Source organism: Mixophyes fleayi, chromosome 6 (assembly GCF_038048845.1).
Source record: "Mixophyes fleayi isolate aMixFle1 chromosome 6, aMixFle1.hap1, whole genome shotgun sequence".
Taxonomy (NCBI): Eukaryota; Metazoa; Chordata; class Amphibia; order Anura; family Limnodynastidae; genus Mixophyes; species Mixophyes fleayi.
Genome location: NC_134407.1, coordinates 173,553,030 through 173,574,874, shown reverse-complemented (window position 1 = coordinate 173,574,874; position 21,845 = coordinate 173,553,030). Strand labels below are relative to the sequence as shown.

Below are 21,845 nucleotides of genomic sequence, written 5' to 3'. Positions count from 1 at the left end.
GGGTTACCCTGTCTAAAGTGCCCAGCCCCCCCAGAGCCTTAATCCAGCTCTGGGCCTGGGCATATATATATATATATATATATATATATATATATATATATATATATATATATATATATATATATGGATTAAGCAACACAAATAGCCTCTTTGAATATAGGTAAATATATATTGTACCAAAAACCACCCTTTAAGGATGGGCCGCTACTTATGGGCCAGTGCTGTGTGCTTGCCCCCCGGGCTAAAGTCTGCCAGCCCTCCCCTGCTGTACAGGGCCTATGCCCCTTCCCTCCCCCATTCCGCCTCTCTTGAGCAGGTGTAAGTGTCATTTTCGTTCGGACATGAATTGCTTGTCTGTTTCTGGGCACGCCCATAGCTATTTCACGCAAGATACACTATGCAAATGAATGTATGTCCGAACATGAATCAGGTCATTGTCACAAAATGTAGTGACCATATGTTGTAACCTCTGCTTGCATGAGTGTGTCAGTTGCTCTCCATGACTCCTACCAGGTATTACCCTTATGTCGAGCATCACCCCCGTCTCTCTGATTTTAAGCTTTTGTATACAGAGTTCCCTGCACATCAGGTTTGAACAGATGTAATGTAGATGTAGTAGGTGCAGTGGTGCACATATACAACTAATGAACACTAGGTCAACTTCTTTGCATAAACTATGTACATTTATTTACAGCCTCCATCTCCACACTTTACTTTTGTCTTCGAGATAACCCTCTCAGTCTTTCCACTACAATACAAAAGAAAAATTGAATGTATTATAATTTTATATATAGTATATATAATCACTTACAAAGTGATGGAAATTCAACGTTAAAAAAGATTATGTTATGTTATTTACTGCTCATATGCCTCTTTGCTTCATCTCCAGGTGTGTCATGATTGTCTGACTACATTATTTCTCATTTCAATGTATGCAACTGATACGTTTTACCATTATTCCCTCTGTTAATGCTTAATCAATTATGCATAGTTAGCTTATCTACAGTAGCTTGTTATCAACTCTTCCACTCTGACATATTTCTTTGATCAGCTGACCAATTTGCTCACCTGAGTCCGTTATTGTAAATAAGCCACACTAGACTATCAGTCTAAGTCAGGGGTAGGCAACCTGCGGCTCTCCAGGTGTTGTGAAACTACAAGTCCCAGCATGCTTTGCCAGTAGATAACCAGCAGAGAGGTGGCAAGGCATGCGGTGGCAAGGCATGCTGGGATTTGTAGTTTCACAACACCTGGAGAGCCACAGGTTCCCTACCCCTGGTCTAAGTTATGCATTTGTGATTCACTTTGTAAGTGATGGAAATCAGTTAAACAAGACAGTTGAACAAGCAATGAACAGCTGTACTACAAGCAAGAGTTTTCATTTGCTACATCCAGAAACAAAATTTACCTTCTTACTGCCCTGGACAATGTAACATGCTGATTATTTTTCTCACTACTTCATTTTATTTGCCATGTTTAACAATCTATCTTTCTTCCTATCCCTCTATGGCATTATCCTTAGAAATACACCATCCTTCACTCTACCTGTATGACATACATTGTCCTTACTGCATCTTCACTACCCCACTCCCCTCTAGTTAACATTCATAAATATCATTCCACCTTTGTTTCCTTAACTGCAAGTTCCCATATTTTGAAGTACATACTATCTGGATTAAATGTTAAATGTTAAATGTTAACTGACTTGTTAAATGGATCTGCATATGCATCTCTACCTGCCTTGACCCCTGGCTTGTTTAAAGCAACTGCTGAATTCTCCTGCACTTGACTAAGGCATGTTACTCCGTATTTACAACTGCCTCTCTGGCTCTGAGTTCTGTCAAGAATATCCTGGTTGCTCATTGCCTGCTACCGGGTGCTGTCCACTCCACTAGGCAATTACCAAATTATTCTGTATTAATCTCTGCCTGTCTGTCTATGAGTTCTGCCAATCATATCCTGGATGCTGACTACCTCCTCCTGTGTTCTGTCCACTTCACCGGGCAACTGTAAATCAACAACTACTACTAGCAGACCTTAAGTCCTGGGGGCAGCCAAGTACTGTGGAGTGTGTCAAGTTCCTTGAAAAGGGGGCTGCTATAGGTGAACATCTTGAGAAGCAGTTCTTTGAGGATAACCAACAGCTTGCCCTTAACACCCTCCACATTACAACAATCTTCTATACCGCCCACCCTTCCACACTACAGCATTACCACTCAGCACCTTCACATAACAGAAATACGCTTCCTCCACATCTCTACAATACAGCAATACCGCCCATGGCTCTCTATATTATAGCAATACCCCCACACACACACATACCCCCCACCCCCCCATCCCCCTGCACATTAGCACCCAGTCTCTCAGGTATTAAGTCACACAGGATTTATATTTTTACTATGCCAATATTTGTTAATAAGGGCAAAGTCGTTTAGAAAATACTTCCATCACCGTTCGGATTTTGCCTCTCCCTGCACTATAGGCTAAATCATCATTAAGGGATGCATACTAAGCACAATGTGTGTTTGTTTTAAAATGCCCGTAAATCAGCTCTGTGTACTCCCGAATTCAACAAAGGAAGGATCTGTAGTTATGTGCGCTGATGAATATGTGTGTAGGTCTGTTCTGCTCTACTAAACAAGATACTGCAGGATATATCCAATACCTATGTGGGATATGAATTTGCAAAAGAATGCACTGAAAAAGAAAAAACTGTTGTATTAAAAGCACCTGGTAATAATATAGGCATTCAAGATAAAACAGTTTAAAATAAAAAAAAAGTGTTTTGTTTTTTTCACTTAAGACACTTATTATGATAATTAAAAAAAAACAAAATAAACCCCTGATATGGCGCCAATACAATATAATTACTATGTGACTTATGATACTGGATTAGGTATGTAGGCACAGTACCAATTTGAAGCAATAATATTAATATAAGAAAACAGGTGGCTGCATCCACCCACAAACTGACAATGAATCAAATACAAATGCAGAGCTACAGACCTGTCTGTCTAAAGAATTACATTTAGAAAATAGATAAAAACAAGGATCACGAATGGTCTCATATATAAATTTATTACATGGTAATCAGAACCACATGTATAAAATACCTATTAATGCTAGTTAACAACATATTAGGAGGAAGATACTTAGCATAAACTAAGTCACCCTGCACTGTGACAAAGAATCAAATATAAAAATATAAAAAACGTTGCTCATGAGATGCATAGAAAACCACAGCGCTACTAAATGGAATATTGTAACAGCTGTCCTGATGTAGCCAATATTGTGGTAAACCATATGGAATATGATGTTTCAAGAGCCTTTAAAGTAACCTCCCCCCAAAAACAGATGCTAGTATTAGCCGTGGTAAGCAATCAAAAACTGATAATGTATCCCATTTTTTTTATAATTTTTTATATTTTTATATTTGATTCTTTGTCACAGTGCACGGTGACTTATTATGATGTTCTTAATGTCTACTGTCTTCACGAATTAGCAGGACTTAGACTAGCCTTATGGCTTGGGCACGAGATATGGCAGAAAAACATTTATCTTTGTTTGAGAAATCAAGAGCTTGAATCGGACATAGCTGCGTGCGCTCGCAATTGGCACGCACTTACTGTACGTTGACTACGGCCAAATCCGGCCAAGAAGCTGCACAAAATTGTCAGTCTCCAACAACTTCTTTAATATTGGTGGCTACTAATGCTTCTGCTTTACAGTAGCCATACATTTCACACAATAGCTGCAATTATTATTCTGCTGCCTTATGTTTCAAGTGGCCCCACACTTCTTATATTGTAACCTGATTTGGGCAGTGCAAACTTACCTTTTGTTTCATGTCATTGTTTGTAATATGAGTGTATCATGATCCCCTCCATGTACAGCGCTTTGTAATATGTTGGCACATTATAAGTAAACAATAATAATTATTAAACAAAAAAGTAGAATAAAGAACAATACCAGCAGAAATCCCACTTGGATGCTAACTAATGTAAGTTACCTTCAGCCTGCTGCTCTGCCCACTCACAGCCATATAATGCGCTGATGCACACTCTTTGGGAACTAGAAAGATAGAGAATTGCAGTTGTGAAACAGAGATTTTAAGTATGATTAATATTGAAAAACGTAATAATTTAAACTTGAACAACTTGAGTAAAGTGAAATTTCATACAGCATGTGCGTGTACTAAATAAACATTGTAGGTTACAGTTATAATGAAGTACATACACTAGGCCTCAGTACCGCAACCCAGATGACTAAACGGCTATTAGTAAACCGATAACAAGTTATATCCCTACTCTTTTTGGGTGTGACAAGTGGTGCTCACATTGCCTCAGTGATTCCACTTGTTCCTACTGGATCGGCAGCATTCTCATGAACAGTGGTTGCTCAGCCAAGAAAATGATCTGTGTGCTGATGACATGGGTATTTTAAGTTACTGCATCCAAGATATTTTATCGCCATGATCCTGCTTCAGAAAAAGCAATATAGGGGTGCTTTGCCTATTGATATGTTATTCTATAGCCCTCTAACCTGTATCATGCATTTGTGAGATAAAAGCACATTTTATTTCTGGTTTAAAGCAGCAATCCCATATAACATTTTTTCTTTAAATAGTAATTTAAGTACCATTTAACCATGCATCTGGTAGTCATTTTTCTTAGCTGTCTTCCTACATATTCGTATCTCCTTTTCTCTCTGGAAGGCAGAGTAGTATGGCTGCCATTCACACACAAACACATAGACGCACAGCTCGTAGCATGTCATGTGATGCCAGAGGGAGCAGATTGAGCTCAGAGGAGCATTCTAAAGCTTCATCATGTGCCATTTGACTGTGATAGTCACGTAACACTGTGGATTCTCTGAAGAATTATAATAAAAGCCTGAAGAAATGGTCCAAGGTAAAAAAGAGGATTTTAGTACTTATGTCAAATCTCTTACTCTAAAATCCATCTGGGGGACACAGCTACCATGGCGTTGTATGAGGGCGCATGGAGATGGCACTTAAATAGATAACTAGCTAAACTGCTGCTGACTCCTCCTCTCTGCAACCCCTGCTGTATAATACAAAAGTCCCAAGGAAGGAAGCAAACATCCAGCAGAAAAGCAAAAGGGAGGGAACGCAGTGTCCCCAGATGAATTCAGAGAAAGATTTGATGTAAGTACCAAAATCCTCTTTTCTCAGTCATCCAATCTGGGGGACAATGCTACCATGGGGACCTTCTAAAGTAGCCGCTAAGGGAGGGATTGCTCGGAAACCCCCGTACGCAAAACGCTGCAGTCAAAGGTAGCCAAAAACATTAAACTGATAAAATCTGGAAAAAGTGTGAACAGAGGACCAGGTAGCAACCCTGAACAGCTGATCCGCCAAAAAAGCGAGACGCGCAGCCAAAAATGCTCCCATTAAGCACGTGGAATGAGCAGTGAGTCTCTCCGACACCGGTTTGCTACAACTTACATAATCCTGTCGAATCGTAGATGAAATCCAATGGGCAATAGTGTGCTTGGATGTAGGCCAGCCCTTATGAGAATCATACAAAAGAAAAAGAGAGTCCTACTTATGACAAGCAGTGGTCCTGTTTAAGTAGGTATGCAAGGCCTGCACCACATGCAATAAAGACGATAAGGAAGGCCCTGAAGACAAAGAACCTTCCCGAAATGCAGGAACTACTCCTGATTTATGTGGAAACCTGACACCAATTTTGGTAGAAAGGAGGGCACTGTCCTCAGAACCACCCTATCCTAATGGAAAAATAAAGTAGGGGGACCCTACAGGATAAAGCTCTGAGCTGTGACACTCTGCCTGCAGAAGCTATTGCCAAGAAAAACACCACTTTTCACGTCAAGAATCGTAACCGAATCCAGTGGCTGAAAGGGTGATCGCTGAAGAACTCCAAGGACCGAAGGCGCTAAAGGAGGAACATAAGGAGTTTGAATGTGCAACACTCCCTAAAGGAAAGTCTGAACCTCCGGAAAAGAATAGTCCTACGTCCAAACTGTCCTAGAGAAAGTCCAATAGACGAGACAGACGAAAAGATGTCATCTGGCAAGAACGATGCTCACACCATTTAACATAGGCCCGCCACACTCTATGGTAAATACGTGCCAAGGCCAGTTTCCTGGCATTCATTAAGGTCTCCACTACGCTGGAGGAGAACCCCCAAGTCCGCCATATGCCGGCCTCAACAGTGATGCTGTTAAAGCTAGCCGAGCGAGTCTGATGATAAAACAGTCCCTTACCCAGAAGGTCGAATCTGAGAGGAAGCGGCCAACCCGGTCTGTCCGCGAGCAGAAGAATGTTGGTGTATCAAACCCTCCTGGTCCAGTTGGGCACCACCAGAATTATTGGACGAGCACCCAATGTAACTTGCCGAAGCACTCGCTGAATCATGGGAATAGGAGAAAACAGGTATCCCATCGGAAAATCCCAACTCAAGGTCATTACTTTCACTGCTGCTGCCAAAGGGACTTTGCACAAAACCTGGATACTCGGTCATTGTGACGTAAAGCCATCAGATCCATGTCCGGAAGGCCCCATCTTTTGACAAGATTGTGAAATACTTGAGGATGTAGGGACCATTCTCCTGGGAGGATTGCATGTCTGCTGAGATATTCCACCACAGGAATAAACACATATATATCACTGGAATAAACATCTCTGCTCAATCTAAAATCTTGTTCACCACTGCCATTGCGTCTGCGCTTTTTGTACTGCCCTGGCAGTTTATGTATGCCACTGCCGTGGGATTGTCTGACTGAATCCAAGTCGGCTTCCATCGGAGAAGGGATTGAGCCCCTGAAGTGCCATGAGGATCACCTTTAGTTTGAGGACATTTATTGGAAGGGAAGCCTCTCTGTTTGACCACTGGCCCTGGAGGCGGATATGGAGGACCACCGGCCCCCACCTCTGAAGGTTGGCTTCTGTGGTCACCAGGATCCGTGACCATGGGACAAAGTACCTTCCCGTCACCAAATGCTGTGGCTCTGCCCACCACTGGAGGGAGAGATGGACTGCCCTGGATAGACTGTGAGACTTGAGATAGAGGGGAGAACTGAACCACTGGCATAAGAGGTCTCACTGAAAGGCATGCAAATGGAACCAGCCGTATGGGAGTGTCTCAAAGGAGGAGACCATCTAGCCCAGGAGCTTTGTGCCCATCAATATGGAGGGGTGAGGAAACCAGAGGAGTCTCTGCACAAAGGTCCTGATCGCGCAAGCCTTGCTGTCTGGCAGAAAACCTTCTGCTGACTGGAGTCCAAGAAGAGACCCAAGAAGAAAATCCTTTGAGAGGAAATCAACTGGGATTCGGAAAATTGATTATCCATCCGTGCTGTTCAGGACCCGAATGGTCAGGAGATGCTGTTCCAAGATGTGCTTCATTCCAGATACAGAATGATGCCATGGCTCTCAGTCGGACAGCCATGACCGCCATGATCTTTGTGAACACGCGGGGCGCTGTGGAGAGACCGGATTGCAGCGCCGTGAATTGGAAATGGTCTCTTCCTACTGTGAACCGAATAAGGGACGTGGAGATAGGCGTCATTGTTGTCTATGGCCGCCAGGAACTCCAGGGTTTCCAGTCCGTTGATGCCTGAACGGACCGATTGCATGCGCAACTTGTTCACCCGCAAGTGCTGGTTTAGCCCCTTGAGATTTAAGATTGTCTGAAACAGACCAGCCTGTTTTGGGACCAGGAACAGATTGGAATAAAAACCCGCCCGTCTGCGACTCAGTACCTTGCATAGGACTACTGCTGAAACAAGCGAAGCAATGGCTTGGCCCATCGTTTCAGCAAGTCGCGAAGCAAAGGAGTGGCATAGAACCGACAAGAAGCTGGGCCCAATAGATATATTATGTATCCTCTGGACATGATCCCCAAGATCCAGCTATCTTGAGAGAAAATCGTGCACTGGTCTCTGAAGACGATTGCAGATGGCCACCTACTCCCGCAGCCACGAGGAGAGGGAGTTTCCCATCATGCTGAGGATGTGTCCGGGACCTTGGAGGCCAGGCACCTCCTGCACAATGAACCCCTGTCCCTGTGTGACTCACCTTGGGATGAAAGTGGTCTAACTCTAACTGAGGACTGACCTCTGCCCGACTGGTGGCCTGAAAGAGCTACCAAAAGGAACTGAACCTGGGTGGCCTAACCCTAGGAACATTCACCAGGAGGAAATTACTCTTACCTCCAGTGGTTTTGGAAATCATGGTGTCCAGTTCTGGACCTAATAAAACCGACCCAGAGTATGGCAAGGCCTCCAATGACTACTTTGACTCCAATGACTACAGTCTCATGCCTAAACTCCTACTGGTCGGCTACCTCTCTTTCTCATCCCTTCTTCCCTTCTCCCCCTTCACATCTGGATCCAAGGAGCGAAACCAAAAGGTCCTCCTGGCGGCCACGGCTATAGCTGAAATAGATGAAGAAAGAAAAGCCACGTTCTGGGCCGCTTCGTAAGGATAGCCTGGAGCTTTCGTCAAATGGAGAGCTAAAGGAAGAAGAGCGGAGTCCTGTAAACCTGCTGCCAATTGGTCAACCCAGATTTTCATGGCCCTGGCAACCCACGCAGATGAGAACATGAGTCTAAATGAAGAGCCCGCTACTGCCAACATGCTCTTAGGAAGACACCCACGCCGGCTCCCCCGCAGGCAGCAAGGACATCCCTTGCACCTGCTTGCCCCGGGCCATTTTGCATAACATTTTGAACAGGCATAAAACTTGACTAGGGCAGATTTTCACTTATCTGACATGATAAAAGTAGCAGAGAAAGGTAATATAGAAAATCTGATGCACGCACTTCACATATACACATGGTAGATGAGTAATAAGAACAGGGTTTTGCTATGATTGTAACCTCAAAACCGCACCCTAGAAGTTAGTATAAGTAGATATGCTTAACGTCTTTCCTTCTTACTCTCTTAATAAAAAATATTTTTTGTGTTTTTTTTCATATCTGTTCCTCTGAGAAATGTAATAAGGAGATAAACTGAGAGCAAGCAGCTCAATACAATATACATATATGGGGAAGAAAATGCACTTAGGCAATTATAATGGTATGTGTCCCCTTCACAACGATAGGAAAAGTTTTGTACTTAGCTGAATGCCAGTAGGAATGGAAGGGAAAGGTAGAGGAAGGAGTCAGAAACAGCCCCATTTCTTTCTCCTGCACAGAGCCACTTGAGAGACCTGCGCTACCAACTTGCAGTCCCCATTTGTCCGGCGGGAGATTTTGCACTCCTGGTGCATACCAACTGTGCAGGGGGAGGCTAATCCCTCTCCACTATGATCAAGGGCTCCCAAAAGCCACCGCAGTGCGGTGCACATCTTCCGTGTCATCCGCCTGCGGTCCGGAGTAAAATTATTAAACACGCCCAGCCTTCCAGCAGTCCACCAATACTGCTGACTCCGGCGCTCTCTGCCTGTCGACAGCATCTGTCTCGGAGATGGCATCACAGTGTGTGGCTGCTGTCACCATAAGAATAAACCTGACAGCCTGTGAAGGTGGGCAGAAGGGTGTTTAGTTGTCTTCATTCAGAACACAGACCACTAACTAATGGATAAAAGTGCTGCACCCAGCACCTGCATCCGCTCCTACACTTTTACTCCTGAGAGTCAGCCTAAGAAAATAATAAAAGAGCTAAATAACCTATCTCTATCCAAATACTGTGCCAAAGCACTGCAGCTCAATTAGGAAAAGCTCAATAGCTGATGATGATGATGATGATGAACTCCTTGGGCACTTAAAATAAACTGAATCTAACAGGGGTTGCAGAGTCGAGGAGACAGCAGCAGTTTAGTTAGTTAAAGATTTAAGTGCCTACTCCATGCACCCTCTTAAAACCCCATGGTAGCAGTGTCACCCAGATTGGATGACTAAGAAATGGTAATTATCAAGATTCTTATTATAGCCTGTAACAATGATTTATGTTTTTTCAAAAATTATTTTTCATAGGATTGCTGTTTTAAAGGGGGCATACTATTGAAAAACAAGTTACTTATTTGGATAACAGTGTGTTTGATTCAGATTGCCAGTGCAATCTGAGTTGTGTTTGAAAAGCTATTAGTTAAGGCACAGGGCCATACTTACACTACGCACCAGACCATGTCCTCATATGTGCCAGGCAAATATGGGGAATATAGAAAAATAAAATATATCCTACATAAAATCTGAGTATAATTTTTTTTTTCAATGCCGTGTACAGCACATACTGTAAGGAAAAATACAAACAATCTTACCATGAATCCTCCTCGCTGTCATCATTGGAAGCTGGCTTTTTTTTTTGTGTGGTAGATCTTTTCCAACATATCTGAGTAAAACAATTATTAGTATGTAACTGTAGTACCACCTATAATGACAGCATGACATGCTGACAACTGATGATTATGTCTGCACCGATATTGTTCCCATAAACATGCTTTTATACTTTCATACACGAGAGAATATATTTGGATGGATATTCACTTCTACACGGCTGCATTTCTGATGATTTTGCCATCACATGTAAAACGTAAAATGCACATTTTTGGCAGCGGTGTATAATCAGATATTCTCCTCACCCCACATAAATGTAAGAAATAGCACACCTTAATTAAGATGTGTGCTTTGCAAGCACTTTAAAGTATGTGCTTCGTTGTATAGCAGTGTATGAGGAGTGACAGGGGCAGAGAGTTGTGCCAACATAATGAATAGTATATTAGCACAGGTATAATCAGATGAGGCACAGTGCTGCTATCATCATGTGGACAGTATTGGTATAATCATTGAAGGCAATTTTACTATTATCAGTGGGGACACTTTGTTGACATAATCACATTAGACAGTACAGCTATTTTAAATGGGACAAGGCTGGTATAATCAATGGAGCAGTACTGGTATAACTCAATGGAGCAGTGCTAATTCAATTAATGGGGATAGGGTTAACATAATCAATGGCAGCTGGTAGTGTTGATGGATGGAAGAAGTTGTACCCCCCCCCCCCCCCAAAAAAAAAAAAAAGTGCAGGGAACACCAATTAAGCTCCAGAGTGTGTGTACACATCTTGGCTGTGCTGGTATCTTATTCACACTGTGAGGGATACAAGCAGTACAGACAGATGTCATTAGATGCAGGTATCATGCCTGTATGTAGGTAGTTGTTTTTGTGAAAATAGATCCTGTGCCCCTTCCATTTAAATTGAAAAAAGTACCATTTAGTACAATAAAAATATTGTGTATATATATATATATATAAATAAATAACTTAGTGTCCTGTAACAAATGTAGATGAAGGAAATCCCATCACTTACTGATAAGAAGCACATTACGATCAGGATGACACCAACTGTGATGTAAACAGGTATACTGATTTCCATTATGCCTTGATTTTCCTAAAGAAGAAAGAACAGTAAGTAAAGACCATAAGTATTATATATAAAGATAAAGAGTACCATAGTAATTACAGTCACACACAGCAGTACAGCGGTCACACACCTCACAGTACAATGTGAACCGGGCACCACAGAGACAGTGACAGTTGGCGGCTCTGTGTAACTGAACACCTTGCAGGAGGGGAGGAGCCACCCACTTAGTGAGGACACGCCTCCTCCTCAACTGTCATCCCTAACATGGCAGTTATTCCTGTCCATTGCAGATCCTGGTAGGAGTTATAACTATAACAGCTCTCTACCAGGACATAACACCACCTGCTACCTCAGGCTCCAACGCTGTCTGAGTCCTCTGTAGCAGGTGAGGACCGCCGGCAGACCTGTCTCCTCCGCACTGGGGGACACTGGGGCTGTATGCCGCGGCTCACAGCACTGCCTGTTGCTGCCCTGGTGTAGATACTGGATCCCCAGTTGCTTTGTGTCTGTGACCGGGTGACCCTTTTGCCGGGTAACCAGAGTTGGAGAGCAGGGGGCGACATGGGAGCGCCATTGTAATATGTACACAAACATTCACCCAAATAGGATAACCCCATTCAGTTATCTCATACTTTAATTTGCTCGTTTTTGTGGTGGTATATCAAATGTGTATGTCCTTATAGCATATTTTGTATAGTTATATAGGTGAAAATTGGATATTTTAATTCATTAATTTTTACTTACAATTTTAATTGCTTTTTTTAAATGTAACTAGGAGTCTATAATGAGTAAGCTGCACATTAGCTCAGCTCTATGTTCAAGCTCACACGTTTCTTTATTCTCACAAATATAAACCATTGGATATTTCTGAATATTGTTTGCAAAGTCACAGTAGCAAAGTAGATCGATTACACACAAAAAACAAGGCTGTTTTAGGATCTACTGAACTACCCTCTCTGTTCAACATCTGTTCAGCTGCCCACTGAGCTCAACTGTAATTGTTGTTATCAGCATCCTGGACCTCACTTAGGTCGACAATTCAAATGTAGACAGTATTATTTTGTGGACAATAATATCCCTAACCATATAATACTGTCTACATTTGAATTGTCGGCCTAATAATACTGTCAACCTAATGTTTTTGAGTTTCTGAATTTCGACAAAAAGAATGTCTAGTCATCGAACACATACCCAATAATTGCTAGAGATGGTAGCCTGCAGGACATTATCTTTGTCTGGGAAGTTGACCTGGATTAGTGGATGCATATTTTCTGCTCTTTTTTCTGTGAAATCTTTAGCTTCTATGCTGCTGGTGAGCGGCCTCTCTGATTCTATAGTCAGTGGTACTGTCCTGTTTATCTGGTGCACTCTGAGAGAGTTTAAGAACTTGCTTAAAACTGTATTGAGTTCTACATAAAAAAAAAGAAAGAAATATTAAATAGTTGACAAATATCCATCCAATTTATATTGACCTTTAAATAGAGATTTAGTAATTGATTTTTTTTTTCATAATGATTACACAATAGTTACACTAGTAATGGTAATGTATTACACAAAGCGCCGAACAGGAACTTTATTACAATGCAAATATTGTAAAATGTAATAGAGCACATTAAGGGTTACTCTTAAAACTCGCTTTAAGGGACATATTCAATTGTCCGGGTTACTCGCAAAAATAACGCGGCGTTGAAAGTATTACCATTATTACGGTAATTCTAACCTGAGCTGAAATCCGGCATTAAAGGTACCGTAATAGCGATAATTATGCGCAATATTACCGTAATAAAGGTAATAGTGCGCAAGCCATGTCACTATTGCGAGTAGCGCGGACAATTGAATATGCCCCTATAAATGTATTTTTATAATTCTCTTTATTTGGCATACATGTCAGTACACAAACATTTTAAAAAAGGGGAATGATTAATTGGTTTTCAGGGCATTTATGAAAACTGTTCTACAGGTACCTGTATAGAAAAGGTAGTATTGCTTATATCAACCATTGACACATTTGCTCCTTTATTTTTAAAAAAACCTGTACTATCAAAATTCCTGAGGGATATTAAAATGGAAGAATCTGAAAATGAGAAGAAAATTACTTACAGAATCATGCCATGGGTTGAACAGTATTTCCTGACAATAAGGGAAAGTACTTACGTCAGCAGACGGCAGTCACACGGCAGTGGAGGAGAGACCAATATCAGGTCTCTTCTGCCTACTGCACTATTAGAGCCATGTAAATTAGTTCTGCTGTAAGCAGCTCAATTAGATCCAATTTACACTAATTCCTTTAGTTCTGGCAAAATAAAAACAAAAAAACAGGGAATTTACGAAGAGCACTGCAAATTACTTTGGTTCTGCACCGATGTACCTAGAGGGTCCACCTTTGTCTTCACTATCGGGAGCTGCCTCCACAAACTGTAAGAGCCCTGAGGTTTCTAGGTAGGCGGAACAATATAACAAGAGCACTCTGCAAAAGTGTAAACATCAAAACGTCTAACAAATTCTTCTTCTTGATTAGTCTTCTATAATACAGCTCAGGTTAGCCTAGTTTAGGAGACATCGGGAATGTCTATATTACTTGTGACAGTTGTGTGTGTTTGAAGCTTTCTATTTTTACACTGAACAAATTATGGGCTCTTCCACGAAGCAAGCAATGCCCCTAAATATGTGCCTTGTACCCCCGTCCCTGTCTAGTTTTAGTCACTTTGCTGCGCCAAATGAAATCTTGTTTTTGAACTGCTCTGCAAAACTAATTCAACCTCTAATCCTAATCTAATGTATTAAGCAAGGAACACATTTACTCCGCCTAACTCCCCTTATTGACCATTGCATATTTCTGCTCCTTCACGAATGCTGCCGCCTTGCTCTAAAATCCATGAGATTTTCTCCAGATACCCATGACAATCCTGGCACACAGGCAGAAATCGAAACAGGAGATGTCACCACAAACGGTTTTGTTTGGTGCCTCATTCGTTTTGTATATTGTAAAATAAATCACATCTCCATGTTACATACTCAAATAATATCACAAAAAGTAAAAAAAAAAATAAAAAAAAAAAAAAAAAAATATATATATATATATATATATATATATATATATATATATATATATATATATATATATATATATATCTTGTATTTATGTTGCTACTTCAAATTTAAAATAAACTGCACATGTCACCTCCTTTACGTGGAAGGTACCATCAACACTTCACATGAATGTAATATGAAAAGTTCTAAATACAATGGTGCTCACATCAATCTATACCTAACATATGTGATGTACCATACTTAATTAAATAAATCAATGAATAAAAAAAGTCCATATACACCAAATAGCATCAAAAATCTGTTTGGTTAAAGCTCTTGTGATAATTCTCCCCAATGAAGAATGTCTCAGAAAATAAAATGATATAATCACTTAAGCCAGAAAGTATGTCTTAAATGATGAAACCTTGTTCCTTCCTGCACACCACATGTAGATTTGAAGCACAGCAAATGTATGTTAGGGAACAGATTGAGATGAAGCGCCACTGTTTACATAGCTTTTCATATTATATTTTATTCTAATATCATAGTTGCCTACTCTCCCGGAATTTCCGGGTGGCTCCCAGGAGAGCAGGGCAACCTTTCGGTTACTAAATACCTCTATATTAAAGTGGCGGGGTGGGGATTATGACACAAATTGCGTGTCATCGTGGCCCCCTGCTGTAATTGGACAGAAACTGTAATGGACATTTAGGGGACGGGGCCACATGACGCAAACTGCCGGGTCCCACCCCCAACATGCCCACTTTCCCCCGATCTCCTAGGGCACCTCTTGCCAAAGTTGATAAGTATGTCTAATATGCTACCAAAAGAAAACCCCTGTTCCGGAAAAAAAATTAAAATGAAATGTACTTCTGTAAACTAGACATAAAATAAATTAGTTATTTCCGAGGAAACAGAAATTGGGGACAGAAAGGCCTCCTAACTAAAATTGGGATCTTAGTCGTGAAGGGGGAAATCCTTCTGGTCATAAAGCGGTTAAGTAGGAAATCTGACATCGATCACACAGCAAACACATGTGAAGAAAGCTCAGGCACTGCCTTATCCCAGCAGGTACTCACTGCACTGGAAGGTGTTTACAGGACAGGTCTTCAGACAATGTAACTTCACTGTTTCCGGGCGAATGGTGTTTTTCTTCTGAGCCAAACACAGACAGCAAGTGACAGAATTGGGCAAAATACTGCAGAGAAAGATAAGGGAGAAAAGGGTATCTTTATTGCAAGGCCGTCAACACAATGAATTGTTTTGTTCAAATATGCACCTGTCACCAGTCCTCCCGGACTCCCGACAGAGTGAGCCCCCCTCCCAGATCCCACATCCCTTTGGTCTGAACTGGTGAGGATGGGGCCTTGATAACGCAAATTGAGTTGTTGAGCAGTGATGAGCAGGGCATTGATGACGCAAATAATGTTGTCATGCCCCCTGCACTTAGGCCTCCCCTCCAGGTCCAAAACAGTATGTCATCTACTTCTACTAAGGACATGTCTACTCTAGCTGTATTCCTGGTGATTCCCTAAATACTGCATGCAGCATTTAATTCTGTATGTATCTATCTATCTATCTATCATATATATATATATATATATATATATATATATATATATAAATATATATATATCTATATATCTATATATATATATATATATATATATATATATATATACATATATATATATATGAAGCTTGAGAAGAAAACACAGCAGCAAGTTCTCTCATGTGACACTGCCCTTATTGAGTACATCAGGTCATCATACTCCAGTCAGTTGTACTTACATCGTGGTCAGACCTGGAAGAGTCTTCAGTAGAGTTTTAATTGCTGGCACTGGGATGTTTGTTGCACCAACATCTCTGAAACATTGCACAAATATAAGTTATTCTGTCTCATGTAATGCCACCATGCGCATATAATATACAAGTATTCAGTACACTCGCCCATGCAATTAAAAGATAAATACATTCTATAAATGCAATGTAAAGAACTATATAGGTTTGCCTAGATCAGATTATTTTTTTCTCAAACTAAACAGTAATTTTACTGTAAATTGTTAGACTTACAGATATGTCATGGATCCAAGATTATATAGAGCCTTGTCATTGAATGATTCCAATGGGTTGTGAGCTAAGACCCTGTAAATAAGCAAAACATGTCAATAGAAGAGCACTGTGTACTGGGTGACAACAGTAGCGGGTTGCAGGAGGAGTGTTGTGGCACTTTGGGGCCCAAGACTATAAGGGGGCCCAGATCATCCCTATTCAAACACAGTAGTGCAAGGAAGACCATAACAGGCACTAAGTAAGCTGTGTGTTTCAGATGGGTAAACTACACTCCACTGATGTTTACAGCACAATGGTCCTACAAAACTTTTGTAATTCTTAGAGTCTTAGATAAAATGCTCCAGTATTTTGACGTTACACTGAATGGCCCCCATCGGGTGTGTGTTTACTTGTGTCCTCCCAATCACAGATAATTGTGTCATTTATTTGTAAGACTTGATTGATACTCACACAGAAGTTAGCAACAGCAGCCCATGCCAGGTTTCAAATGTCCCACTATGAATCTCATGAATGGCATTTCCAGCCAGATTACTACAAGAAAAAGTAGGTACATGTCTGAGATAAAGTATATTAATTATCAGAGTTCTTTGTTTCTCGTTTGCCAAATGTCTGCCTCCAACAAACAAAATGTTACCGTAAGAGCAGTAAAATGTAGAACTTACCGTGAAGGGGCACTTCCTACCAAATATTTAAAGGGGTTTTCCACATTTAACAACTTTAATTTATTGATATATGTATTCCCTCATGCAACTGTTACTCATTATATTGATTTTATTTCTAGCTTTATTTCTGTTTGTTTTTATGGGGGTTTTTTTAAAACCAGTCCCGGCAAAATTTTCTTTGTTGTTAGACATGACAAAGAACCGCTCCGTACATTGTATACAAATGATAACTGAAAGAAGAAAGCTGACAAAATAGTGTCTTCAGTCTTCTAGTTTGTTTAGAGGTGAAAAAAAAACCCTATAAATGAAGTCTGTCATGTTTGTTTTCATCATTTGGATAGTGCTTTGTGCACTATACATGTATATCCTAAAAAGAACAGAATCCCACAATTTGACTGGGAGAGCATATAAAATATATCTGTGCACTATATGCGAATAGTGAATGCTGGCTGCAGATACAGACTCCTATCCAGGCCCGGCGCTCCCATTAGGCAACCTTAGGCAGATGCCTAGGGCGCCGGGACCTGCAGGGCGCCACTGACTAGATTTTCTAATCTAGTCAGCGGCTCGGGAGAGAAGTGCAGCGGCTGCAGGGTGCCGCCGCTGTTTTTCAACAGCGCATCTCACACATGATCACTGACTGGCGCCAGTGATCATGTGATATTCTGTCCGGCGGCGCCTCTGAAGGTATCACACTGTCTGTCACTGACAGACAGTGTGAATAAAGTTCTCCCCTCCCCTCTCAGCATGCATCGCGAGGAGCAGCTAGAGGAAGAAAAGGTAAGTAAAATGTAATTATTTTTTTATTTAGTGTGTTCGGGGGGCGGGGGCGCCTCGGGCGCTGTGAACGCTAGCACCGGCCCTGCTCATATCAACATTCAGCGTTTGCATATAGTGCATGGAAATATTTCATACTCTTACACAAGGCACTATGTAAAATGTCCTTTAGATCAACTCTTCTGGAATGTAAGGGAGGCTCACGTATTTCAGGTACTCCTCCCGTATTCCCGGCAGAGCAGGTCTCTCTCCCAGATCCCACCCACTTCCTAGTCAAGTGGGCGGGATGAGAGCCTCAAATGATATGATTCTCAGCAAGTATGCTACCATGACCAGGGGCAAATGCAAGATTTGCAAAGGGGGGTTTCCACAACACGCCGCACATGATGTGCCCACAGCCTGTCGCTGTCTCACTGGCTCCAGACGGCCTCAGGAAGCCATCGGCCTACCAGCAAATGTCCCTGTAAGGTCTATGGCCAATCCACCTCTGGTATAGGCTGATGCCCAATAAACACCATCTCCAAGGATGTGTAAAATTAAGATGTTTTTGGGCCACCCATTCTGCAGTGCTGTACAGAAAATATTTGTCACTCACATCAGTCCCTGCCCCATTGGAGCTTACAGTCTAAATTCCCTAATATACAATTTTTAGCAGCTAATTAACATATCAATATGTTTTTGGATTGTGGGAGGAAACCGGAGTATCCAGAGGAAACCCACAAAAACACGGGGAGAACATACAAACTCCTCACAGAAAAGGCAATGGTCGGAATCACACTAACGACCCCATCACTGTGAGGTAGATGTGCTAACCACTAAGCCACCATGATGCCCTTTCAGACCAGAAACACCCTCCAATTGTTAATTTTCCTTGAAGCGCCTATAAATGCCACCTGCTGCCAATATAAATCTTGTTTTTCCATCTGGCACAGTAACGGGGGATAAAACAGCGGCTTATCCACATTTAGCGTAGAATGACCAGTAAAGCTCAACTCCTGCCATCATTCCCATCCAATATGAATGGTTGCATTTGTGCAAAATATAACCGTATGACATCACAAGGAAACACGGCACTTGCAATATATATACACAATTAACAGTTTTGTACAAGACTATAATAGAGTTTAAGTAGAGTTACTAAAATATATTTTGTGAGATAAGAAATATTTTACTCACAGAGACTGCAGGAAAGGTAAAGGCTGGAACACATGGGGTGCTACCATCTCAATTTTATTCATTGACAGATCCCTGCAGAATGAAAAACAAGTCAAATACAGAACATTTTATAAACATTATTTCTGTGTTACATAGATGAGAGGGGAACATGAGGCTGAGACGACACTTATGAGGTGATGAAATATAAAAGATAGCACACACTTGAGGTTAGTCAAATGTATTGTTCTGCACTGCAATTTACCACATACAATAATAGCAAAATGCCTCAATAAGCAGACAAGAGTATAACTTATTTTAAAAACGTGTATGTTTCATACAGCTTCAGGTACAGAAAGCACAACTGCCCTCTCGTGTGGGATGTATTGGTAACAGTAAGTAATCATTCTGATGTGCCACAGAATAATATTTACTAAAAAAGAATAGAAAAGGACAATATTCTTGTAAGAAGAATATAATAAATAAAACAATGTTATTTATTGACCCACAGTGCAGGCCAGAGATGACACATGTGTGTGCCAATAATGATTATACATTTCTGTTTCAGGGCAGTTATACTGTATATTTCAACCACAGTTTTATTAATGAATTTATAATCACAAGCTTCACTAGATTTTACTTCTATATACTACCAGGCATATATTGGCTAATGTACTTCATACAGTAAATCATTAGGATGTTAGAAGCCACTAAGCAGTTCCGTGCCCAGTAACATATTCAGATCAAGGAACTCCTGTGACTTTTAATATCCATAGTATTTTACCTTATTTTATCCTTATGTAATTTGATGAGAGAGGTAGGAGGGACAAGTACTATGATGGAGTGGGGGGGGGGGGGGCATTTACAGTTATGAAGGGGGAGGCAAGTACTGTGATGAATGAAAGGGGACATGTACTGTGATGTAGGAGGGGGGAGCGGAGCTTGTACTGTCATGAGGGTGGGGGGAGCAGAGCATGTACTGTGATGAAGGAGGGGGTGGCATATACTGTGGTGAGGGAGGGGGGTATGTACTGTGATGTAGGAGGGGGGAGCGGAGCTTGTACTGTCATGAGAGTGGGGGGAGCAGAGCATGTACTGTGATGTGGGAGGGGGAGCAGAGCATGTACTGTGATGAGGGAGGGGGCAGGCAATGTACTGTGATGTGGGAGGGGGAGCAGAGCATGTACTGTGATGAGGGAGGGGGCAGGCAATGTACTGTGATGTGGGAGGGGGAGCGGAGCATGTACTGTGATGAGGGAGGGGGGCATATACTGTGATGAGTAAGGGGTACATGTATGGTGAAGAGGGAAGGGGTCATGTACGGTGAAGATGGAGGTGGCATGTATGGCGAAGAGGGAGGCCGGGGTTCCCTGCCAGATAAATTAGTACTGGGCTCCATAGTTTCTGATGGCAGCCTTGTCCACATTACTGCAGAGAAGCAGCCAAGTTTTAAACAGCTTTACATGAGCAGTAACTGGTTATTATTGTACATTAAGTTCTTACTTATACAAAGTTTACAGCTAAGTAAATTTAATGATAGCTTACAGGACTTTAAGAAATAGTAATCCCTCAAATGAATCTTCATCTAGCTGTGTTATCAGGTTGTTCTTCAGAATCCTACAGGCAAGAAAGTAACAGACATATATAAACACATTTTAAGTATGCTTAAAGGGTACATGTTGTCTATAGTGGGGGCGACCATTTTGTGAGCTCAGTAATGTCACAGGTTCCTGGGGAATTGTTACCTCCTGCATTCTGGTGATAGCTGCATTCACTGTATGTAGGCAGGGACAAACGCAGGATTTGTAGAGGGGGGTTTCCACACCACGCCACCAGTGGGCGTGACCAGCATGCATGGGGGCATGGCTATAATTTTAGACAGTGCTTGGCTGATCTCCAACTCTTCCTATCCCTATAATATACTGTACATGGGCAATGCTGCGTGCACTACTGTTAGGTGCATGCAGCTCTCCCTTTTCAAGCAGAGCCATGTGAAGCGGGGCAGGGTCCAGCCACCTCAATTATACAGTGCCCCAGGCTTGGAAGGGGTTTCCAGGCACTAGGAAACCCCCCCCCCCCCTTTGGTTTGCCTATGGTAGGTGGCAGCCACACTTCAAAGGGATAGCAATGGTTATTTATGAAAGTGAAACTAACTTCTTGTGATGTCATATATCTATTTTTGCACAATTGTTCTAGAGTGTATGGGAATATATATCTGTGGATTGTGCAAAGGTTATCATTCTCTGATTGGACGAGCTGGGTGCATGTGGCGTTCCTTGCTGAATGTGGGCCATGATCTATTCTGTCAATTGCACCATGTAGGCTACATTTATATGGAAAGGCACAATTTTAGCCACATTTTGCCCACTGAAATAAAATATTCAAGCAGTGACAAATCTAATCAAAAACAGTTTCATGATTAGGATATAAATCATCATCATCATCATCAGCTATTTAAAAAAAAAATAAAATATATATATATATATATATATATATATATATATATATATATGGATAAACCGAGCAGATAGCACTCAGTCCTGCAAAATTAGATGCATAGTAATTCATCTGGGTAAGTTCCAACAACCGTAACGGGTCTGGGCTGCTGCATATGCACATGGCACAGGGCAGATAAATACGCCAATTCTCAACATGAAATGCACTACAGAGGAACATTTATCTAGGTTGTAAAAGACCCACTGCAATGAAATTTTTCTGATTTTAGCAGTGTACATATGTTGAAGATGATTCAAATATTTTCTCTTGTCTAAAAAATGATTTATTCAAAAGGTGAATCATAC

General features: G+C 41.4%; 1 protein-coding gene across 1 annotated transcript; it reads right to left on the bottom strand.

Annotated features, from left to right (window-relative positions):
* Nucleotides 1-271: 271 nt before the first annotated feature.
* LOC142160490 (leucine-rich repeat-containing protein 37A3-like) lies at nt 272-20,871 on the bottom strand. Its single transcript, XM_075215372.1, has 12 exons — nt 20,790-20,871; nt 20,590-20,661; nt 19,069-19,140; nt 16,904-16,984; nt 16,454-16,525; nt 16,172-16,246; nt 15,460-15,578; nt 12,542-12,759; nt 11,297-11,377; nt 10,248-10,318; nt 4,010-4,071; nt 272-748 (listed from the first exon to the last, which is right to left on the bottom strand). The coding sequence occupies exons 1-12, from the start codon at nt 20,813-20,815 to the stop codon at nt 711-713; spliced, it is 987 nt and encodes a 328-aa protein (XP_075071473.1). The 5' UTR covers nt 20,816-20,871; the 3' UTR covers nt 272-710.
* Between the last annotated feature and the right edge of the window lie 974 nt (nt 20,872-21,845).